Source organism: Herpailurus yagouaroundi, unplaced genomic scaffold, assembly GCF_014898765.1.
Source record: "Herpailurus yagouaroundi ecotype Mexico unplaced genomic scaffold, PumYag 213, whole genome shotgun sequence".
In the NCBI taxonomy this organism is placed as follows: Eukaryota; Metazoa; Chordata; class Mammalia; order Carnivora; family Felidae; genus Herpailurus; species Herpailurus yagouaroundi.
The window spans coordinates 10,302,141-10,326,349 of record NW_024412444.1 but is presented as its reverse complement, the minus strand read 5'-3'; the positions used below and the strand labels follow the sequence as shown (position 1 = coordinate 10,326,349).

Sequence of the window (24,209 nt, the reverse complement as noted above, 5' to 3'; positions counted from 1 at the left end):
TATAATTAGTCATAGGAATTCCTTTATTCCTTATCAAAACAACCTAACAGCAAATGTACATAATATGCCTTTATTTTTACATATAAGTTGCCATTTTTGGATACATCTTTCAGCAGAACTCTGCCACATTCATACGTTGTCTTTGCGAGAGGGTAAAATTTTACATCAGCCTTATTCAAAGACCATGGTAATTGTAACACAAAAAAAACCACCCTGGAGTCTAGGGTGGGAGAGAAGAGTTTTTCCACATACAAGCACATTTAAACTTATTCCAAGTACAAAAACATCTGTGTTGTTGCTTTAGACATAACTTTATGAATCATAAGGTCTTACAGTATAATCCAGGTGAAGTATCAGGACGTACTTTAGTAAATCCCAATGACTTGAAATTCAAGTCCAAACTAGATATTTAATGTTTTCTTTATTGCAAATATGATGTCTTTAACCTGAGGTACCGAGTTGTCTTCTAGAATCTTTGCATAAGGCATAGGGACATCAGCACCAGTGACACGAACTGCAGGAGCATCCAGGAAATTGAATGCAGGGCCTAGGAGAGAAGGACGCTCAACTGAGAGGCAAGAAAAGCCACTGAGGACCAACACCTTCGCACAGGAAGTGTGGCTCTCCAAAGAAGAGAAAATCTAAAGGAATACTAATTGCGGGGATTGTTTCTGGCTTTGTTTTTTTAAACATTCACCCAAAGGAAAAATGCCAAGGTGACAAGGTGAGAGTTGAGGCATTTGGTCACCCCTAGCCTCTGATCTCTATCCAGTATCCAGGTACACACTTGACTATTTTAGTCAATAGCTGAACCATTCTAGAACCAGTTTCTCTGAAGTAAGTACCTTCCATGATCCTGGCACAAATTTCAGCTCCTACTCCAAACTGTGGCCAGCCTCCTTCCACAGTTATGAGATGATTGGTCTTCATGACACTGGCTTCTATTGTTTCAATGTCCATTGGTCTGATGGTTCGCATATTTATCACCTAAACAAAGATACACCTTATGGAGCCACTGCGCCACAGATAGTCTCACTCCCATAATGGCACTCACTGTTTGGTTTCCTGTTAATCTCGGGGTTTAGGAAAATCTAATCTGCCTATTCAAGAACAAAATGGTAAAAAATAAATTGTAATTAAAACAAAAGTCTTTCTACCACAAGGAGCCCTGTTAACTTAAGAATTCACTTACCCTCAGGGTGCCTGGGTTACACCTCCGACTCTTGATTTCAGTTCAGGTCATGATCTCACGGTTTGTGAGTTCGAGCCCCGCATCAGGCCACCGCTGACCACGCAGAGCCTGTTTGGGATTCTCTCTCTCTGCCCCTACCCCTCTCTCTCCCTCTCTCACAAAATAAACTTAAAAAAAAAAAAATTCACTTATCCTCCTGGACTTTAACTTCCTTCTCATCAAAACAACTAATAACTAACAACGGACTGCTCACCATGTGCCAGGCGCCACACTAAGTGTGATTCTCACAACCACCCTGATGGGACAGTAAATGTGCTCTCCTCAGTTTACCGCTGACAGGGCTGAGATTCAGAGTATGTATCTTGTTCAAGTAGAACTAGCAAGTGGTAGGTCCTGGATGTGAAAGGGTAAGACACCGATTTCTAAGTTTCCCCTTCTCCCAACCTCCAGCTCCAACGCTGGCTCCCCACTTGAGAAAGCAGGTACTCTTCTAAAAGATCCAACCTATGTGGTAAAAAGCTAGATATCTGAAAAGCAAGGGGGTTCCCAGCTTCACGCAGAGGCAGAACTGAGTGACAAACCAAGAGTTTTACACTTAGGGGAGTTGGAACTCTATAGCAGGTTAACTTAAAACTAAAAGGAAACTTTCTGATTCTTTAAGAATAAATGAATGTCCACATACCTCACATTCAATTCCTTCTTTGGATAGCACCGTTGCAGCTTCTAAGCAGTGGCCCACGGGTCTTGAATGGGAAACTACAGTTATGTGTGTCCCTGAAACAGAGCGGTCACAGATCAGAGGCGCGTTGGCACGAAAGCTGCCGTACTGCTCTGCGGCCACTGCAGCTCTTGTTCACGTGTAAAATCTTCAGCTCCACTCCATTCCGATGGGATGAGGAATGTGGCGGCCTCCCTAAAGATGAAATACAAATCTACTGGGCTGAGATTTAGGAAAGCACAAGCGTATGAGCAACTCATGACACATTCTTAACTTGAACTCATCCTGTAATTTCCTGATCAAAGTAAAAAGCAATAACTTAAGACCGAATCTGACCAACATAAGTAGAGTGGCTGAATTACAAATAATGTTTAAATGTACTAAGTTCTCTTACCTTGCCTTTCTATTTTGGCTTTTCCAATGGGAATCAGAAAATCTTTTGATTGAGCTTCTGAGGGAAATTCAAAAGGAACTCCATACATCAGTTCATTCTCTAGCACCACCACTGCAAAATACAAAAAAAAAAAAAAAAAAAAAGAGAGAGAGAGAGAGAGAGAGAGAGAATGAAAGTAAGCACAAGAAGGGAGAGACAGAGGAAATGGGAGGGAGAGAAAAAAAAATTTTTTTAAGTTTATTTTGAGAGAGAGAGCACGTGTCACTAGGGTAGGGGCAGAGAGAGGAGGAGAGAGAATCCCAAGCAGGCTCCACACTATCAGTGCAAAGCCCAATGCGGGGCTCGATCCCGTGAACCATGAGATCATGACCTGAGCCAAAATCAAGAGTTGGACGCTTAACTGAATGAGCCACCCAGGTGCCCCATGGAGGGAGAGAATCTTAAGCGGCTCCACACTCAGCACAGAGCCTGACTCAGGGCTCAATCTCATGACTATGCGATCATGACCTGAGCTGAAATCAAGAGCTGGACACTCAACCACTCAATTCATTGAGTCTCCAGGCACCATGCAAAATACAGATATTTAACAAAAGTAACTACGTGACTAAATGTATTTTCAACACTAACAATCATTATGTGAAAAGTTTCACTGTGCTGATTAGGAGGCCTCATATCTGTCATGTCCAGTAGCCCTGAATGGATGGTTTAGGTACTGGCATTTACAGTCTGGCCAATCCTAATTTTACCTGTTGCAATTAAACTAGTGTTGTAGGTACCTAACAGGCTCCCTTATAGTAGGAAAACCAAAATAAAACAACTTTTAAACTGTGTTTATTGTCTCTGTAAATCATTAACATTTTATATGATCTAAGCCTAACTAGAAGCCTATAAGGGTTCCTTCCAGGCAAAGATTTCAATTTAGTTCTTTAATGATCAAAAGAGACCCAAGGGTCACTCTACTAACCTGGGTTGTTATCCCGAATGGCTGATTTAATAAGTCCTTTTGCATCCTCTGAATTCCAGGGGCTGACCACCTTTAAGCCTGGGCAGTGCCCATACCAGGCAGCAAAGCACTGTGAGTGCTGGGCAGCCACGCCTGCTGAGGCGCCATTGGGCCCCCTGAAGACTATGGGCACAGACTGAAAGCCCCCTGACATGTAGTAGGTCTTGGCAGCTGAGTTTATAACCTGGTCAATGGCTTGCATAGAGAAATTGAAGGTCATAAATTCACAAATGGGCCTCAACCCAGCCTGTCAAATCAAAAACAAAGATCTTAAAAAAATGAGAAACAGCAGTAAAGAGTGGCAATCACTCCAAAATTCAAACAATGTTTTCAAAAGGTCACGTGAAAAGAAATTTCTTTGGATGAAATTCATAAAGAGGATTACATACCATGGCCGCACCCACGGCAATTCCAGCAAAGCCCATCTATAAGTAAAACACAAACACAAGTGAAAATCCATAAAAATTAGAACAGTGTACACGTGGACAGACACGCCCTGAAAGGTCTGCTTCCTGATGGAAGCCTTACCTCAGATATGGGAGTGTCTATGATCCTCTTATCTCCGTATTTCTTCCACAGGCCTCGACTAACCTAAAATTACACATTGATTTCATTACTTTTAAGTGTATCTGGGGGTAAATGGCTACCTTAATTCATATTGATTTCAGGTATCTTGATTACCTTATATGCCCCATCATACTGGGCAACTTCTTCCCCAAGCAGAAACACCTTCTCATCTCTTTCCAGCTCCTCATCCATACCTTGGTTTATAGCTTCACGAACTGTCACCTGTCACAGGGATGGGAAAAACAGTTAATAAACTATAGGATCATTTTGGATACGACTCAGATTCTCTTATAATTACCTAGGCTGCATACAGCAGAGAATATAAAAACTATCACTAGAACAGGCTTCTCTTTAAAAGTTCAAAAAATTCTTGGGGTGTGTGGGTGGCTCAGTAAGTGAAGTATCCAACTCCAGCTCAGGTCACGATCTTGTGGTTTGTGAGTTCGAGTCCCACGTCAGGCTCTCTGCTGACAGCTCAGAGCGTGGAGCCTGCTTCGGATCTGTGTCTCCCTTTCTCTCTTTCTGCCCATGCCCGCCCGCCTCTCTCAAAAATAAACATGAAAAAAAATTTTTAAATAAAAGTTAAAAAAATTCTAAAAATCTGTTTACTGGCCAGACCAGCTCATGGGTAGTTTCCTAAGTAGAAAATATACTGGGTTGTTTTATTTCCACATTTGGTATAGTGTAGGGCAGAGAACTATTAAGGAAGCCTAAATAAAACTATGTTTTGAGCACTTACTACGTGCCAGGCACTACCTTCAAAATCTACAAGTTATTTTACTAAACAGCTTGGTAGAATCCTCTAGTAAAAAAAAAAGGGGGGGGGTGGGGAATTCCTCAAAGAGGAATGATCCAACAATTCCACTTCTAAATATGCTCAAAAGAAAAAAAAAAAAAAGCAGGGACTGAGATACTTGCTCACCAATGTTCTTAGCAGCACCATTCACAAATCCATATTTCACAATCACATGTGAAAATACCCACATGTCCGTCAAAAGATGCATGGATAAATAAGAGGTGGTATATGCATAAGATGGAATATTATTCAGCCTTAAAAAAGGAATGAAATTCTGACACATGCTACAACATGGATGAACCTTGAAAACATCATGCTAAGTGAAATAAGCCACTCGTAAAAGGACAACCATTGTATGATTCTCCTTACAGGAGGTACCAAAAATAGACAAATTCACAGACACAGAAAGTGCAATAGAGGTTACCAGGAGCTAGGGGGAAATGAGAAGTTAGTGTTTAAGGGGGTAAAGAGTGTCTGTTTGTGAGGATGATAAAGTTCTAAACACGGATGGTGGTGATGGTCTCACAACATAGTAAATGAACTTAGTGCCGCTGAACATACACTTTAAGATGGTAAATTTGGTTACGTATATTTTATTACAATAAAACATTTTAAAGGGGGATGAAGGAAGAAGCGTCTAGTTTACTCAGGTCGCCCACAGATTCCAATGAGCCTGCTGGGGGTGACATGCTGGTGTGCTTGGTGATGGGTCACAAAGCGGGAACCAAGAGTCCCACGCAGGACGTGGGAACCCGCAGACTACAGGGCCCGCTGCCGCCACCCTCTCTGCACAGCGCAGGCGCGTCCCCGGTCTCCTCCCCGGGACTGAGGGACCCCCTCCCTCCCCCGGCTAGCGTCCAGGCGACTTACCTGCAGCGCCGCCGGCGCCGTTCGGTGGAAGCGCCTCCTCAGCAGCCCGGAGACCTGGAGGGGAGAGAGAGCACGCTGAGAGGGGGCGCAAGGTGGGCAGGAATCGCGCGGAGGCACGCGTGCCGCTGCCTACCTGTTCAAGGGGTCTCCGCACCAGCCCAGACACCGCCGCCATCTTGACCGTGTCCTCTAGCCGCCGCCAAATGACAACACAGCGCGGCCGCAGTCCTGTCAGGCCCCGCCTCCCCCGCCAGCTCTAGCCAATGGCAGGGAGCCGCGCCTGCGTGCCCCGCCCATCCCCCCTGGGGTGAGGGGCCGAAGGGCGGGACCAAAGTGGCGCGTGGGGTGGTTCTACAGCTCTTTCTGCGGCCTGACTCCAATCGACTTCGTCCGGAGTGGCGGCTGCTGGCATGCTGGCCGCACGTCGGGGACACGTCCCTAAGTGGTGCTCCTGGAAGCACGGGACCGAAAGTCAGACTCTGAGGAACATAATTGAAGGCTGGAGGGACCTTCAGAGTTAGGTCAGCCTTTGAGGCACTGAAACCCTTAGGGCACCAAGTAACTCCTGCGCTCAGTCTAGTGTAGGAACTTTTTCCCTTGTGAATGAGCCCGGTCTTCCCTGGACTGCGCTGTCTGTTCCGGTAGAACGCGAACGAGAGCTTTCATAGGTGCGTTAAGCGGCCTCTTGTGTGTCAGTCATTATGGTAAGAATTGTACAGCTCATTTAATTTTCACAGGAACTCTCTCAGGTAATTACTGTTACCATCCCTTTTTGTCCTCAAGTCACTTTGGGTTGTCAGTCATCAGAAAGTCCTAAAAGTCCTTTATCCAACACTTTCAGTCTCTGTGGGCTTGACCAACCTTTTATTAAAAAGGGCTTTTAGCCCCCTCCCACATTTTTAGGTGTAACTTAGTAAAAAGCACATATCCACCACCTCAGAAAGTTCCCTCATGTTTCTCCCAATCATTCCCCATACATCACTCCATAGGCAATCACAGTTTCGATTTCCATCATGATAACTTAATTTGCCCTTTTTAGAATTTGAAAAAAAAAAAAAGGGAACTATACAAAGTGTACTGTTGTGTCTGACTTCTTTAGCTCAGAAAATGTTTTTGAGATTCATCCATGTTAAGTGCATCAATAGTTTATTCCTTTTTTTTTTTTTAAGTAATCTTTACACCCAACAGTGGGGCTCAAATTCATAACCTCAAAATCAAGAGTCACGTGTGCTTCTGACGGAGCCAGCTAGGTGCCCCTCGTCTTTTCTTTCTTACAGTTGTTTTTGAAAGACTAAGTCTCGCAAGAAAGAGTTTCCATGTACCCCTCACCTATCTTTGCCTGATATCTTGTATAACCATAGTACATTGTCAGATTCCCCAAACCGACATTGGTACAATGCTGTTAACTCAGGTAGAGATTTTATTCAGCTTTCATCAGTTTTTATATGCATTCTTGGGGAAAGCATAATAATCCTGTAGAACTGCATCACATGTACAGATTCACGTAACTGCCACCACTATCACAATACAGAATTATTCCATCACCACAAAGCAGCTTCTTCATGTTACCTCAGTCACACCTTCCTCCACCCCTATCTACTGGCAACCAGTAATCTGTTCTCAGTGACTATAATTTGTTACTTCAAGAGTGTTTTTATACATTGAATTGTACAATATGTAACTCTTGGAGTTACTACTGTCACTCAGACTAATGCTCTTGAGATCCATTCAAATTGTTGCACGTGTCAACATTTTGAACCCTTTTATTGCCCAGTAGTTGTATGTTTATCCATTCACCCTTTGAAGGACCTTTGGGTTGTATCCATTTTCAGCTATTACCAGTAAAGCTGCGATGAACATTGGCTCATAGGTTTTTGTGTAAACCTCAGTTTTCATTTCTTCAGGTAAATACTGAGAAGGATATCAAAGTGTTTTTCCAAAGTGGCTATACCATTTTATGTTACCTCCAACAAGGTATGAGACATCCAGTTGCTCTGGATCCTTGCCTGTGTGTGATATTATCTATATTTTCTATTTTAGCCATTCTAATAGATGTGTAGCAATGTCCCTCATGACTTAAATTTGCATTTCTTTAATGGTTAATGATTATCGAACATCTTTTCATATGCTTACTTGCCATCCATCCTTGGTAAAATGTCTGTTCAAGTCTTTTGCTCATACTCTAATTAGATTGTTTTTTATTGTGGTAAAATATGCATCACATAAAATTCACCATTTTAAGTATTGTTCAGTCGCTACCATGGTTAATCTCCAAAACTTTTTCATTTTCCCAAAAGGAAACTCTGTATTCATTAAACAGTAACTCTCCATTCCCGTCTTCCCTTAGCTCCTGGCAACTACCATTCTATCCCTATAAATTGGATTACTCTACCTCATGTAAGTGAAATCAGACAGTGTGTGTGTGTGTGTGTGTGTGTGTGTGTGTGTGTGTGTGTGTGATTTCAGCTAGCATAATGTCTTCAAGGCTCATCCATACTGTAGCATGTACCAGAATTTCATTCCTTTCTAAGGCTAAGTAATATTCCATTATATGCATGTACCACATTTTGTTTATCCATTCTTGTGATGGACATTTGGGTTGTTTTCAACCTTTAGATTTGTGAATGATGCCGCTATGAACATTAGTGTACAAATACCTATTTGCGTCCCTGCTTTCAATTCTTTGGGGTATATACCTAGAAGTGGTGTTGCTGGATTATATGTTAATTCTATGATTAATTTTTTGAGGAATGGCGATTCTGTTTTCCATAGTAGATACACCAGTTTATATTCCCACCGGCAATGCACAAGGGTTCTCCATGTTCTCACCAACATTTATTATTTTTTTGCCTTATTGCTAATATCCATCCTCATCTGTATGAAGTGGTATCTCATCATGATTTTTATTTTCATTTCCCTAATGATTAGTGATATTGATCATCTTTTCATGTGTTTGTTGTCCATCTGTATGTCTTTCTTAGAGAAATGGCTATTCAAGTCTTTTGCCTATTTCTCAACTGAATTGTTGTTGTTGTTGAGTTATAGGAGTTCCTTTTTTAAAAATTTATTTAAGTAATTTCTGCACCCAACGTGGGGTTCAAACTCATGACCCCAAGATCAAGAATCGCATGCTCTTCCAACTCAGCCAGCCAGGTGCCCCAGTCATAGGAGTTCTGTATATATCCTGGATATTAATCCCTTATCAGATATACGATTTGCAAATATTTTCTCCCATTCCTTGGGTTGCCTTCTCACTCTGTTGATAGTGTCCTTTGTTAGATAAAAGTTTTTAATTTTGAAGTCCAATGTGTCTATTTTTTCTCTTATTGCCTGTACTTTTGGTATTATATCCTATGTCAAAGATTCAAAATAGCCCAAGTAACACCAATTAATCACTGAAGTAGTAATTAGTAAAAACTTACCATGCATACACCAAAAAGACCATTTGTAAACCGGGAGCACTCAAACCAAAGCATGAAATGAGGCTCATGGGTATATTGTTATAAAGCAGTTTATATAGTGAGAAAGCAGTGAGTTTATTCTTTGCAGTGATTGGTTACAATTTTCAGTGGTTACTTCACGTTAACCTTAGGAAAGAGTTCAGGTTTTGCTTTTCATTTTTATGGGCACAAGTAAGAAGTGATCCAGATCAAGTTAGCCTTGCAAAGTAAGTTAAATTAAGCTTTGTGCGACTAAACTGGTTTTGTCTGTTTGGGGAATTTTTAAGGTTGGTCTCCGTTTATTTCTGATTTAACATATCTAAGAAATCATTGTTAAATTTAATACCATGAAGCATTTCTCTTATATTTTTTTCTAAGAGTTTTACAGTATTAGCTCTTATGTTTAGGTCTTTGATAAATTTTGAGTTAATTTTTATATGTGGTGTAAAGTAGGGGTCCCGTTTCATTCTTTTCCATGTGGATATCCAAATGGTATTCCAATATCATTTGTTGAAAAGACTATCCTTTACTTGTTGACTGTTTTGGCACTCTTGTTGAAAATCATTTGATCATATATGGGAGAGTTCATTTTTGAGCTTTCTAGTCTATTTCTTGATCTCCATGTCTATATTTATGCCTGTATCACACTGTTTTTGATTAATGTAGTTTTGCAGTAAGTTTTGAAATCAGAAGTTGAGTCCTCACCTTTGTTATTCTTTCCTTTTCTTTGTAGGCTGCACGCCCAGTGTGGAGCTTTAACTCACAACCCTGAGGTCAAGAGTTGGATGCTCTACTGACTGAGTCAAACAGCCACCCCTGTTATTCTTTTTCAAGGTTGCTTTTGCTATTTGGGATTCTTTGAGATTCCATATGAATTTTAGGATGGGTTTTACTGATTCTGCAAACACTGTTGTTGGGATTTTGATAGGGACTGCTTTGGATCTGGAGGTTGCTCCAGGTGGTACTGACATCTTAACAGTATTAAGCCTTCTAGTTTATGAATACAGGATGTCTTTTTATTTATTTTTGTCTTTTTTCATTTATTTTCATTTATTTACATCTTTTCATTTATTATCTATAGCAGTGTCTTATAGTTTTCAGTGTTTAAATCTTTAACCTCCTTGGTTAAGTTAATTCCCAATTATTCTTTTTGATGCTATTATGAATGGAATGGTTTTCTTAATTTCCTTTTCAGATTGTCCATTCTCAGTGTATAGATATGCAACTGATTTTTGAGTGCTGATTTCATATCCTACAAATTTGCTGAATTTATTAGTTGTAATAGGTGTGTGTGCATGTGTGTGTGTGCACGCGCGCGCGTGTGTGTGTGTGCGTGTGTGTGTGATCTTTAGGATTTTCTATGTATAAGATAATGCCATCTGTAAAAACAAACAATTTTACGTCTTCCTTTCCCAATTTGGACACCTTTTTTTTTTCTTGCCTAATTGCTCTGGCTAGAGCTTCCAAAACTGTGCTGAGTACAAGTGGTAAAAGCAGGCATCTTTGTCTTCTTCCTGATCTTAGAGGAAAAGTTTTCAGTTTTTCACCATTGAGCTAGCTGATGTTAATTGTAGGTTTTTCATATATAACCTTTATTATGTTGAGGTTGTTTCCTTCTATTCTAGTTTGTCAAATGTTTTTAACATGAAAGGGCATTGGATTTTGCCATATACTTTTTCTGTATCCATTGAATTGATCATGAAGTTTTCCCTTCATTCAGTTTATGTGGTGTATTTCATTGATTGATTTGTGCATGTTGAGATTGTTTTCTTACATTGTGTTCAGAGCACCGTTTGTGGATTCTGTATGCAAGTCTTTTGTCAGTTATGTGATTTGCAAATATGTTTCTGTTTATGGTTGTCTTTTCATCCTGTGAAGATATTTCACAGAGCACAAGTTTTTAATTTTGACAAAGTCTAATCTTTCAATTTTTTCTTTTATGGATTATGCTTTTTGGTATCATATCTGAGAAATTTTCACCTAACACTGGCATACAAAGATTTTTTCCTTTTTAATAAAAGTGTTATGGTTTTATATTTTCCACTTAAGTCTATGATCCAATTGGAGTTAATTTTTGTATAAGACACGAGTTTTAGGTTGAGGTTTTGGGCTTTGTCCTTAAGAATGTCCAATTATTCCAATACCTTTTGTTGAGAAGACTACTTTCTCCATTGAATTATTTTTGCATGTTTGTCAAAAATCATTTGGCCAGGGTTGTGTAGATATATTTCTGTACTCTATTCTGTTTCATTGATCTATATCTCTGTCCATCCTCCTCCAATACCATTTTGTCTTGATAACTGTAGCTATATTGTAATTCTTAAGAGCAGGCAGTGGGATTCCTATAACATTATTCTTTTTTTTTTAAAGTTTCTTTTTTTTTTTTTTAAACATTTTTTTTTTCAACGTTTATTTATTTTTGGGACAGAGAGAGACAGAGCATGAACGGAGGAGGGGCAGAGAGAGAGGGAGACACAGAATCTGAAGCAGGCTCCAGGCTCTGAGCTGTCAGCACAGAGCCTGATGTGGAGCTCAAACTCACGGACTGTGAGATCATAACCTGAGCCAAAGTCGGACGCTTAACCAACTGAGCCACCCAGGCGCCCCACATTATTCTTTTTCAAAATCATTTTTGTTATTTTAGTTCTTTTACCTTACTACATACATTTTAGAATCAGTTTGTCTGCAGTTCACTCCTTTTTGTTGTTGTCCACCCATCTTATTGGCAGACACCTGGACTGTTTAAAGTTTGAGGCTACTATGAATAAAGCTGCTATGAATATACAGATAAAAGTCATTATGTAGACCCATGTTTCTCTTTCTCTTGGAGTGAAATTCTGGGTCATAGATCAGGTATATGTTTAACTTTACAAGAAATGCCAAACAATTCTCCAAAGTGGTGATACTGTTTTATTTTCCTTCTGCCAAGATGAGCAAGTTTCAGTTGCTACAGATCTTTACCAACATTTGGTAATACCAGTTTTTAAAATTTTGCTATCCTGCTTGGTGTGTTTTTATATTTCGTGTGGTTTTAATTTTTATTTCCTTGAATATCAATCACATTGAGCACTTTCCATGTGCTTATTGTCTGTCAACTTCTTTTAAGAAAGTGATCATGACAGAATTCAAACTTCCCATGTAAAGTCTCAGTAATGAAGCTTTCCTTCTGTTCCCTATAGGAAGAAGCAGAGAAGACATGCTTTTTCTCCAGGGACTGGTGACATAATAATTATTTTATCAACAACAATGTCTCCAGTTTCTATGGTATCTTACAAATACATTTTTATCTTCCTCACACATTACAAAAAGTGGGAAGCCCTATACCAAAATATAATATACAAATGAATAGTGGATAAAGAAAGTTTAAAAAAAACTAGAAGTAGTGAATAACTGGAAGCATTCATATATCCATCAGTTGGGAACTGGTTTAACAAAGCATATTACACCTCCATGGAATGTCATTCTTCTGTTAAAAGAATAAAAATATGAGAGTGAGGCAGATCTACATTTACAGATCCACGCACATATACAATATGTACTTATTGGAAACAATCTCCAAGCAAGGGGAGATATGAACTAAAAAATGGAATCCCATTTGTGTAAATAAAATGCAGAAATAAATATATATACTCATAAAGAAGTGTTTTGAAAGAATTCATAAGAAACTGTGAACAAAGACTAAATGGTGTAGGGGTAAGATTTGACTAATAGAGGTCAAGAAACATTTTACTTTTCTTTTTATACCTTTTATGTAGTATGATTTTTTATAATTAGAATATATTTCTTTAATTGATTGTTAATTAACATACACAATTTATAATATTACAAGCCAAATAATATACTGGGAAATCTTCGCCACAAATATGGCAATGTATTTATATAAATATTTAATACATTAAGAATTTCTAAAGAGTAATGAGAAAATTCTAAAATCCCAATGGAAAATGGACAAAGAGTGTGAATACACACTTCACAAAATAGTAGAAATGACTAGCAAACATGTACTATGTCTGACTTCAGTCATATCCAAAGGAATAGAAATCAAAGCATCAATGTGACCTGTTTCTTGGCCCTTCAATTACTAACAGTTTAACAAAGTTCATTCGGTACTGGTAAAAGTTTATGGAAATGGACACTCATACATGGTATTAATTGTTCCATTGTTTCTGGAATGCAGTTTGTTGGTAGATCTCAAGAACCTTTAAAAATAGGTTTATACATATAAATAAATGTGTTTGCACATTATATACATATTTCTTTGGTCAAGTTATCTACTTGTAGGGATTTATCCTCTTAAATCTTGGTTGTTACTGATTAACTTATGTGAAATATAATATATAATATATATAATATATAATATTATATATATTCCTACTATAATATATAGTAGGAAAAATTGTCAACTATTTAGATAAATTAGGATATGTCCAGATGTTTAAATATTACATAATAACAAATTATATTTTTAAAGAATATCAAATAATATGCAAAAATGTTTATAAAATAATAGTAAGTGAAAAAGCAGATAAAAATAGTTTGAAATATAATCCTAATTTTATTTAAAACTATATATGCACAGAAAAATACTTAGAAAGGACAATGTAGTAGCTTAACATGAGGTTTAAAAATAAAAGAGGGACGCCTGGGTGGCTCAGTCAGTTGAGAGTCTGACTTCGGCTCAGGTCATGATCTCACTGTTCGTGGGTTTGAGCCCTGCATCAGGCTCTGTGCTGACAGCTCAGAGCCTGGAGCCTGTTTCAGATTCTGTGTCTCCCTCTCTCTCTCTGCCCCTCCCTCCCTCCTTCCTTCCCTCCCTCGTTCACGCTCTCTTTCTGTTTCAAAAATAAACATTAAAAAAATTTAAAAATAAAATAAAGATTTATAATAAATCTCAATTGTGATTGAAATATTGCTTATGATTTCTACATGTTCCTTCCCCATGTATCCATATGCACTTATGTTTTATGTTTTATTTTGAATTTTAAAAATACTTTTGAGTAGGACATTTATTTCATTGTAGTAAAAATAATTCAAGTACTAAAAGGTATAAAGTAATTGCCCTTCCCTCATCCCACCTCACCCCACTTTGCCTCCTTTCCCTGCCTCGGGAGCCACTATGACTCATTTCTTCTCTGTATTTACACAGAAGGACTGTTTGTGTATAAGCATGTATGTCTGTATCTGCCTTTCTTTACACAAAAGTTAGCTTTTTAAAAAAATATATTTTTAAGTGAGTATACAGTAAAAGTGTGTGTGTGTGTGTGTGTGTTATGTGTGTGTCTGTCCAGCTCTGTGAGTTTTGAAGCTGACAACCACTATCAGGATACAGAACAATTCTATGACCCCAAAAACTGCTTCCTACTGTCTTTATGAAGCCTACTCCCTCCTTCCATCCCTGATAACCACTAATCATTGTTTCTATTGCCATACTATTGTCTTTTCCAGAATGTTATATAAATGAAATCATACAGTATATAACTTTTTGAGACTGCTTCTTTCACTCAACATAATATCTTTTAATTTTTTATTTAAATTAATGTTTATTTGTGAGAGAGAGGGAGGGTGAGGCAGAGAAAGAGGGAGACACAGAATCTGAAGCAGGCTCCAGCTCCAAAATATCAACACAGAGCCCCATGTGGGGCTCAAACTCATGAATCATGAGATCATGACCTGAGCCAAAGTCAGATGCTTTAACTGACTGAGCCACCCAGGCACCCCTCAACATAATACCTTTGAGATTCATTCAAGTTGTCATGTGTATCTATAGTTCATTCTTTGTTCTTGCTGAATAGCACTCTATTGTATGCATGTACTACAGTTGGTTTCTCCATTCACTTGTTGAAGGACATTTGAAGTGTTCTCAGTTTTTGGCAATGATGAATAGAGATAATACAAAAAAATTTTTTTACAGAGTTTTGTGTAAGCGTATGTTTTTATTTGTCTCTGGTGTGGGATAGAGATTGCTGGGTCATATGGTGTGTATATTTAACTTTTCTGGAGTGGCTATACCATTTTGTATTCTCACCAACAGTGTTTCAGCTGCTCCATATCCTCACCAATGCTTGGTATCATCATTTGTTTGTTCTTTTTGCTTTTTTTTTCCCTTTCTGTTAGGTGTGTAGTGATATCATCATGGTTTTAATTTTCATTTCCCTAATGGCTAATGATATTGAACATCTCTTCAAGTACTCATTGGCCATTCGTATATCATCTTTGGTGAAATGTCTGTTTAAATCTTTTGCCCATTTTTTATTAGGTCATTTGAAATTTTCATACAGTTGAGTTATCTATGTATTCTGGATACAAGTTCTATGTTGGATATTTAATTTTCAAATATTTTCTCACAGTCTGTGGCATATCTTCATTTTCTTAACAGTGTCTTTTGTAGAGAAAAAGGTTTAAATTTTGGTGAAATTCAGTTTACCACATTTTTCTTTTATGGATTATGTTTTGGTATCATATCTAAGAACTCTTTGTCTCACACCAGGTTGCAAAGGTCTTCCTTGATGTTTTCTTCTAAAGTTTTGTAGTTTTACATTTAGATCTATGGTCCACTTTGAGTTAATTTTTGTATAAGGTGTGAGGTTTAGGTCCCGAGTTTTCTTTTTTTGCATATGGTGTCCATTAGTTTCAACATCATGTGATAAAAAGACCATCTTTTCTCCATGAATTGCCTTTGCACCTTTGCACAGAAATCAATTGGCTGTTTTGAGTGGGTCTATAGTTGGACTCTCTATTCTGTTCCATTGATCTCTGTGTTTATCCCTTCAATATTATTCTGTTATAATTACTGTAGCTGTGTAATAGTTTTTAAAATCAGATAATGTAAGGGCACCTGGGTGGCTCAGTCAGTTAAGCATCCGATTGTTGATTTCATCTCAGGTCACAATCTCAAGGTTCTTGAGCTGGAGCCCCACTTTGGGCTCTGTGCTGACAGAATGGAGCCTGCTTGGGATTCTCTCTCTCCCTCTCTCTCTCTCTCTCTCTCTCTGCCCCTCCCTGCTTGTACTCTCTCTCTCAAAATAAATAAATAAACATTAAAAAATAAATAAAATAGTGTAAGTTTTCCAGCATTACTCTTCTTCTTCTTTTTTTAATGTTTATTTATTCTTGAGAGAGAGGGCGACAGAGCATGAGCAGGGGAGGGGCAGAGAGGGAGGGAGACACAGAATCCAAAGCAGGCTCCAGGCTCCGAGCTGCCAGCACAGAGCCTGAAGTGGGGCCCAAACCCATGAACCGCGAGATCGTGACCTGAGCCAAAGTAGAACACTTAACAGACTGAGCCACCCAGGCACCCCTTCTTTTTCTTTTTAAAGATTTTATTTTTAAGTAGTCTCTACACAACCAGTGCAGGCTGGAACTCATAACCCGAGATCAAGAGTTGTATGCTCCACTGACAAATGAGCCAGCCCTGCCTCTAGTCTTCTTTTTCAAGATTGTTTTACAATCAGCTTATCTGCGTCTCCAAAAAAAATTCTTGACAGAATTTCTATTGGAATAGTGTTGAATCTATAGAACATTTTGGGAAGAACTGGTATCCTGACTATACTGAGTCTCCCAACCACATTCACAGGATGTCTCTCTGTTTACATCCATCTTCTTTTCTTCATTGGCCTTTTGTATGTTTTGGCATTCACATCTTGCACATCTTTTATTAGAGTTATGTCTTAGTGTTTCTGTCCTTTTTAAGCTACTAAATGCTATTTTAATAATTTTCAGTTTCCAATCATTTACTGCTAGTATATTGAAATACAATGGATTTTCAGGTGTTGACATTATGTCTGCAACCTTGCTAAACTCATTTTTTATTTGTAGAAGTTTTTTTTTGTAGGTTCCGTGGGATTGTCCACATAGACAATTTTTTATGTGAGTCTCCAATTATATAATCCAGGCAAAATAATATATAGGTAAAGCAAATATGGCAAATGACAACAGCTGTGGAATCTTGAGTGTGGTGAGTATGTGGAAATTCATTGCGGTATTTCAACTTCTCTGTATGTTTGAAAGTTTTTCAGAAGTTTGTGGGGAGGGAAAGTGAGTGTCCCACATACCTGTCTACCTTGTTACATTCCCCTTCTGGAAGGTGTGCACTGTTATTAATGCCCTGCTCCTCTTTTATGGGTTTTAAAGGGGATTTTATGGGTGTGTACGCATGCACGCACGCACAGGCACACACATCGGTCCATCGGGTTATTTCCGGTACCGCATTTATAGAATTTAGTTTCTGGAAGCTTTACAAGGGTAGCTGTTGTGGAAAAGCCATCCAGGTGAATTCGCCCAGTCCTTTTCCCAGGTGTTAGTAGCTATTTTATTCCCACGGTTCAGCCCTAGAGGGCGCCCGCTCCACTTGACTGGCGGCAGCAAGCGGCAGAAGGCGCGGAAGCCACAGTGTCAGGGCGGCCACGTGACTCATGAAAAGTGGGGCCTCCAGAAGTATAAATACGTCTGTTCTCTGGCCTTAGCCACATTTTCTGTGGGTTGCAAAACTTAGACTAAGAGCCCACATTTTGGCTTCGCAGCAGGAAAGACTGAAAGAGTGAAAGGTTGCCCAGAAACCTTCACCCACACGCTGTACCGTGAACTTTTGAAGGATGGATACAACACCCCATTTCCAGGCACTGCACAGCATCCCAAACGTTTTGCAGCTGATTATGGGACTACATTAAAAAATGGTTTTTGGCTAAAGGAAAGCCATTTTATTTAATACGTTAGAACCTGTTTATAACGCTGGGGTTGGAAGATGTCTCTGAATTAATAACACCAGTCTTATTCTATGTGTAGTTGTTATATTTAGGTAGACAAGATTTCACATTTTCTCTGGATCTGTGTAAGAACGAGCTGTATTGTAATAGTGGGTGTATAGCTTTAAAAACGTATTTAAGTCGACACTAATGGATAAATGACTAGCTTAAGTTAGTCAGATAGAAATGTTTTATTATTAATGTTGAATATGTACAGCAACTTGCAGTAGACTAAAAATTTTTGCCATTAAGAATGTGTACATAAATATCTGTTTTCAGAAATGAGTCTCTTTGGAAAATTTATATTTTTCTTAAAATACAGACTAAATATAGCAATACAGCATAGTTGTTAGGAAAACCAGCTTTGCTACTCAAAGAATTTGAGCTGCAAACATAGTCATAAAAGAAATGGGTGAAATGATTTATGTATAAGATGATTTGTGGTAACTATTTATGATAATATTTATAATGACTATTGACAATAGCAAAACAATGGAAATAAATATTCAGGTTTTAGATGAAAAAAATATGTGGCACAGACATGAAATGGAATATTATGAAGATACAAAAGGAGTAAAGAAGACTTTTGTATATGAGAGGCATATCCATCTTTCCACTTGACTAAAATTTCTTCAGAGTGGTGTTAAAGGGAAATTTGAGAAATCAGGTGATGTTTCAACCACAATTTTCTTTTCTTTTTTTGAACTTTCTATTTTGAAATAATTATATATCCCCAGAAAGTTGCAAAGATAGCACAGAGAGGTCCTTGTATCCTTCATCTAGTTTCCCCCAATGGTTATGGCTCAGGGAACATAATACAATATCAAAACCAGGAAATTAATATCACTACAATGTGCATGTCTGCTATTTTATCACCTAGGTAGTATTGACTAACCACCAGAACTGTTCTGTCACTGCAGAGATCTCCCTGGTGCTACCTTGTTAGTACCTACCCTTCCCTACCCCTGGTAACTACTAGTTAGGTTTCCATTTCTAAAATGTTGTCATTTTGAGAACTTTATATAAATAGAATCACATAGCAGGAGATTGTGGGTTTTTTTTTCCACTTAGCACAATGCCCTTGAGATCCATCCAAGTTGCTTCCTGTATCAGTAGTTTGTTCTTTTTATAGTTTAATATTATTCCATGTAGTATGAGTGTACCACGGTTTTGTTTAATCATTCACCTGTTGTAGGACATTTTGACTGTTTCCAGTTGGGGGTTATTGCAAATAAAGCTACTGTGAACAATCATGTACAGGTTTTTGTGTGAACATAAGTTTTCACTCCTCTGGGATAAATGCCCAGGACTGCAACTGCTGGGTTGTAGGATAAGTGTATGCTTAGTTTTCTAGAAACTGCCAAATTATTTTCCAGAGTGCTGTACCATTTTACATTCCCAAACACAGTTTTCTTTTTATACAAAATGTTATTGACTACTGTTAGCACATGGCACTAGGCCAAAGGCACATGAGAATCGAAGATACTTTTAGTTTCTAGAAAAAATAAATTTTATATATATTAAGTGAAGAGAAAAATACAGGTCAAAAGTAATCTCTGCTGGGCCATAGTCCTATGTTTATTGTGTCAGGTTTTCAAAATGAGTCTTCCCTTACCATCAAGCTAAGCTTTTGTTGGAAAGCTACAACACTTTGCACAGGCCACCTGTGTTTTCCCCGGATCTCTGACCCTTGCTTATATTCTGCCCCAAGGCTCCCCATGAAGCTTAGGCTTATTCTGGAACGTTCTAACCCCAATAATAGTCATGTAGAGACCTTAGAGAGTCATTTCGGAACCATACCCTCCCAGAGACCTCTGTATCTATACAACCTATCCCCGGTTCCCCAGCACTAAACATCATTAAAACTCTATTGAATAGTCTGTCTACCCTCACCCCACCCTTTAAGCTTTAGTTGTTAGAATACACAGGTGAGGTCACATTCCTCTGTGTTAGAAGCGCAGGCTCCAGGGTCATTCTACCCTTCCTGGTGTCCTTGGACAAGTAACAACTCCTGAGCCTGAATTTCCTCACCTTTACATTTGAGGGGATAAAAACGGTACCAGCTAACAGGGCCATTTTGTTATCTGCAGATAGTCACAGAGTGTCTGCTATGGGCTGGCTGAGGATACAGTTAACAAAGGGAAGCCCTGACCTCAAGGATCATAACTAAAAGAGCAAATACAAGTACAGTGTTCAGGTATCAGTTAGGAAGGATGTTGGATGTCACTACCATGACTTCTAGTGCTTTGATTAAACCTCAGAGGTGAGGCCTTCTGGCCAAGTGTCTGCGATTTCATATTGTTAGAACATTCACTGTATCCCTGGGGGTTGCAGCTTTCTATATGTTTGCTATGGCTGAACCAAGAAAGAGGGCATATGCAGACTTCTACAGAAATTATGATTCCACAAAAGATTTTGAGGAGATGAAGAAGGCTGGTATCTTTCAGAGTTGCAAGGTGATTTTCGGAATGTAAAGAATTTCTTTGGGTTGAGTTCCATGGAAGTTTCTTACTGACCTGTGTTCCTGAACTATGAAACATGAATACTGGGTTATGGAATAGTTTCTCTTGATTAATAAACAACTAATAAATACTGTGGACAGTAAAAAAAAAAAAAAAAAAAAAAAAAAAAAAAAAAAAAAAACTACAGTGTTCAGCCTGGCTTTTGGCCTGTTGTTGGCCTCTGAGAAATGTTAGTTGTTTTATTATCATAGCCAAACTTAACACTTATTTATGTATTAAATAAGTATTTAATGGACTTGAATGGAATATGAACCCAGTATTACACATTTGCTCTAGTATATTTGTATTCATTGTAGTCAGACATTAATCACCTTTAATTGTAGGAGCTGTGCTTGTCTCATGCCCTTGCTAACGTCAAATCAATTGCTGATCAAGGGACTCCATTTTGTGCTTAAAACTTAGGATTATTCTGAATTTAATACCTGGAATATCAGATTCAATAAGGGTCTCTTGCTGAGCACACAACTTTGAAGGAAGAGTCCTTTTTTTTTTTTTTTTAATTCAAGTTAGTTAACATGAAGGAAGAGTCTTTATACAAACTTGTAAAAAAGTCCCTTACAGTGTGTTTGGAAGGTTCATACACTATTAAAAGACTCCAACAACAATAAAGAACACTTATATTGTTTATAAAAGGTGGCCCATTTCATAAATACTTAATCAGAAATACAAACTTTATGGAGTGCCTGGCTGGCTCAGCTGGTAGAGCATGTGACTCAATCTTGGGGTCGTGAGTTCAAGCCCCACATTGGGTGTAGAGCTCACACACACACACACACACACAAAATTTAGCAGAGGAAAAAGAAACTCTTAGAGGAAATTTTCATTTTTAAATCTGTAAAAATGCCAAATAATGTGGCCAAAAAAACCTCCAAAAACATGGCAGCCAATTGAATGCAAAAATAGTCCAAAGAGCCTTGAATTTTAGGTAAACTGTGCATAATGCAAATTGGTAAATGAGTGAACTGGTCACCAGGTAAGTTTATCAATAAAACACATGGCTCTGCTCAGTCTGTTCCTAGGGCAGAACCAACATAGTGGCCACAGGCAGGTTGAACATTATGATAGTGCTGGATGAGAGTGTCCTGTTGGCTGAACTTAGGTTATATCCCTGCTTCCAGGAAGTGGAAAGAGGGATTTGGGGCCTCTCTGACTTATAGGGAAAGTTGAGGCCCTGTTCCCCACTGTGACCCACACAACCACAGCGGTGTCCAAATACAGTTGACCCTTGAACAACATGAGTATGAACTACATGCACAGGTTCCGTGTTGCTTATGCACGGATTTTTTTTTTATAAATGTGGTACAATGCTGTAAATGTAATTTCTTTTATAATTTTCTTAACATTTGCTTTTCTGTAGCTTACTTTAAGAATACAGTTATATATATAAATATATTATAAAATATGTATCATATATTTATATATTTATAATGTGTTGATTTACTTTATGTTACCAGTAATGCTTCTGTCAACAGTAGGCTATTGTAGTTAAATTTAGGGAGAGGCAAAAGTTATACTCAACTGTGCGGGAGTCAGCACCCCCAACCGCTGCATTGTTCAAGGGTCAAATATAGTAACCAATAGATGTTCATTATAATGAATGAATAGTCAGGTAACATGAATTCCAGCAGCAGTTCAATGACCATCCAGTAATGTGACTTTGCAAAAGTTCTGTAACCTCTCCTCAGCTTGAGTTTACTCATGCATAAAGTGCCAGAGTGAACTTAAGATGGTCACTACCGTCCTGTAAGCACTAAGATTTCCTGAGATTTCCTGCTGTTAGAGCTCCCCTCATGCTGTGACCTTTCCAGTAGACTGGAGGCTAGGATGGAGATAAGGAGTACCATTTTTTGTTAGAGGCTTAAGACAGCCAAGACTTCCTATAGCAAAGGTTAATGTTCTGTCTCAAAGATCCATTTCCCCAGGCTCTCTGAATGTAAATGTCAAGGCAATGAAAACAGTGAAATCTAGGCTCTGGTTCCTGTAGAGTCAGAGGCACTCACCTCACACGGTGCAGCCCTAGAGCGAAGGGCTGCCTCTGTGGCCTAAAGCTTCGTAAACTCAGGTTTAGGCTGTCAGCCCTGATTTAAAGAGATTTGGTGGTTCGATTTGCTTCTGGGAGAGAACGGACATTCACAGCAGGGCTTGGGGGGTGGGCTAATAGTGAAACCTGAGCTGGCTTCTTCCCTCTCTGGAGGGGCAGGCAGAGTGAGTCACCTGTTTGCACAGAAGGCTGTGGTAATCAAATCCACAAATTCACAGGCCTTATGCCTTCACCACTTTAAACCATAAAGGTGTCGCAACATAACAGTTTTAATTGCTAAACCATAGCTGCAAACCCAAATTTCTGGATTTAATCAGAGCTGGGTGTGAAAGGCTGTGTGAATGGTGCCGTTTTTCTGCCAGGTGCATTTATTCCTCCTCTCCTTTGCTTCCTTGTTTGTCCTCAAGCTCAGACCAAAGGCCTCTGGACATTTGCCATCAGCCTGCTTTCCAACAGATGATGGGCCTATAGTGGCCATGACAGGTTTGCCTTCTTTTCTATTCCTTGCTGGAATCTGTGGACCTTGTATCCACCCCAACCTCCTGGGAACAAGCAACTCTGAATTCTTCTTGCCATAGCGGGTATGAATCTCAGTCTACAACTTGGGTGGAAAAGAAATAAGGCTTTCTTTCCTAGAACTCCATTCAATGCATGCCTTCCCCCTCCTTAGCTGATATAAAACCTCTATCTGCAGTCTTTTCTAGGCGTATATTCCCCACTTCTCAGCAATACAACCATACTGAGCATGAGTATGGGTTTTAAGGAAGGCCAAGGTTTAAGGGTTTAAGGAACGCTGAGAGTTTAAGGAAGGCCAAGATAAGGGAGAGGGATGACTCTGGCTCTGAGTCATCAGTCACATGGTTGATGGAGGGATCTGTTGGCCCTGCCCACGTGGTCCCTTTGGCAGGGTCCTCTGCTCCTTTGTTGACATTATCAGTCCCCGGGAATCGTTCTGAGGTTGTCCCAGTGGCTGGCTGTACCACCTTCCACAGGCTTTCAGGTTCAGTCAGTATTCCTAGAATCCGTTCCTTTCTTGAATAGGAGGAAGGGAGAAAGGAAAATATAGGAAGAACCAACAGTGTGGTTTAACACCCTCCTGCATAATCCAGGCTGGCAGCCAGCTCTCCCTTTGTTCCAGCTCTGTGTTTGTACATGGGGTTGTACAAAATATAGATAGTTTTTCAAAAGGAATAGTAAAATAATAAAAACTTAATATTCTGTAACCTCAACTGAGTAAGTTCTGAACCCAGCACCATCTGATTTAATCAGCACACTTGCCTTTTGAATGAAGTACTATTATTATTTCCATTTGACAGATCAGAAAACTGAGGCTCAGTGAGATAGGAAACTTGTTCAAGGTCACACAGCAAGTTGTAGGAGAGCTGGGATTTGAATTTCAGTCTTTTGACACTAGAATCCAAATCCTTATTTATAAGCAGTGCATATTAGGGGCGCCTGGGTGACGCAGTCGGTTAAGCGTCCGACTTCAGCCAGGTCACGATCTCGCGGTCCGGGAGTTCGAGCCCCGCGTCAGGCTCTGGGCTGATGGCTCGGAGCCTGGAGCCTGTTTCCGATTCTGTGTCTCCCTCTCTCTCTGCCCCTCCCCCGTTCATGCTCTGTCTCTCTCTGTCCCAAAAATAAATAAACGTTGAAAAAAAATTAAAAAAAAAAAAAAGCAGTGCATATTAGATGGGGTTATTTTTAATGTCTATTTTTGAGAGAGAGGGAGAGAGAGGGAGACAGAAGATCCATAGCCGGCTTCATGCTGACAGCAGACAGCAGACAGCAGACAACCCTATGTGGGGCTCAAACTCACTAACCATGCGATTATGCCCTGAGCAGAAGTCAGATGCATAACCAACTGAGCCAGCCAGGTGCCCCATCTTAGATGCTTTAAAAGAAAATGTCAGACCTGTGACCCTAGT

At 39.2% G+C, this 24,209-nt stretch overlaps 1 protein-coding gene and 1 long non-coding RNA gene across 2 annotated transcripts; one reads left to right on the top strand and one right to left on the bottom strand.

The window, feature by feature from the left end:
* Nucleotides 1-5: 5 nt before the first annotated feature.
* On the bottom strand, nt 6-5,782 carry PDHB (pyruvate dehydrogenase E1 subunit beta). Its single transcript, XM_040454644.1, has 10 exons — nt 5,674-5,782; nt 5,541-5,594; nt 3,989-4,096; nt 3,836-3,898; nt 3,697-3,732; nt 3,269-3,554; nt 2,305-2,415; nt 1,875-1,966; nt 846-987; nt 6-547 (listed from the first exon to the last, which is right to left on the bottom strand). The coding sequence occupies exons 1-10, from the start codon at nt 5,713-5,715 to the stop codon at nt 402-404; spliced, it is 1,080 nt and encodes a 359-aa protein (XP_040310578.1). The 5' UTR covers nt 5,716-5,782; the 3' UTR covers nt 6-401.
* On the top strand, nt 3,996-22,931 carry LOC121016797 (uncharacterized). Its single transcript, XR_005784468.1, has 3 exons — nt 3,996-4,119; nt 5,305-5,310; nt 22,921-22,931. It is a non-coding gene; the product is annotated as an uncharacterized LOC121016797 (long non-coding RNA).
* The last annotated feature ends 1,278 nt before the right edge of the window (nt 22,932-24,209 follow it).

Coding starts and splice junctions, on each gene's coding strand:
- PDHB (XM_040454644.1), bottom strand. CDS start 5,715: ATGGCGGCGGTGTCTGGGCTGGTGCGGAGACCCCTTGAACAG. Junction 2,416..3,268: donor CATTCGGGATAACAACCCAG/GTTAGTAGAGTG, acceptor TGTATTTTGCAG/TGGTGGTGCTAGAGAATGAA. Junction 548..845: donor TTGTGCCAGGATCATGGAAG/GTACTTACTTCA, acceptor CTTCTCTCCTAG/GCCCTGCATTCAATTTCCTG.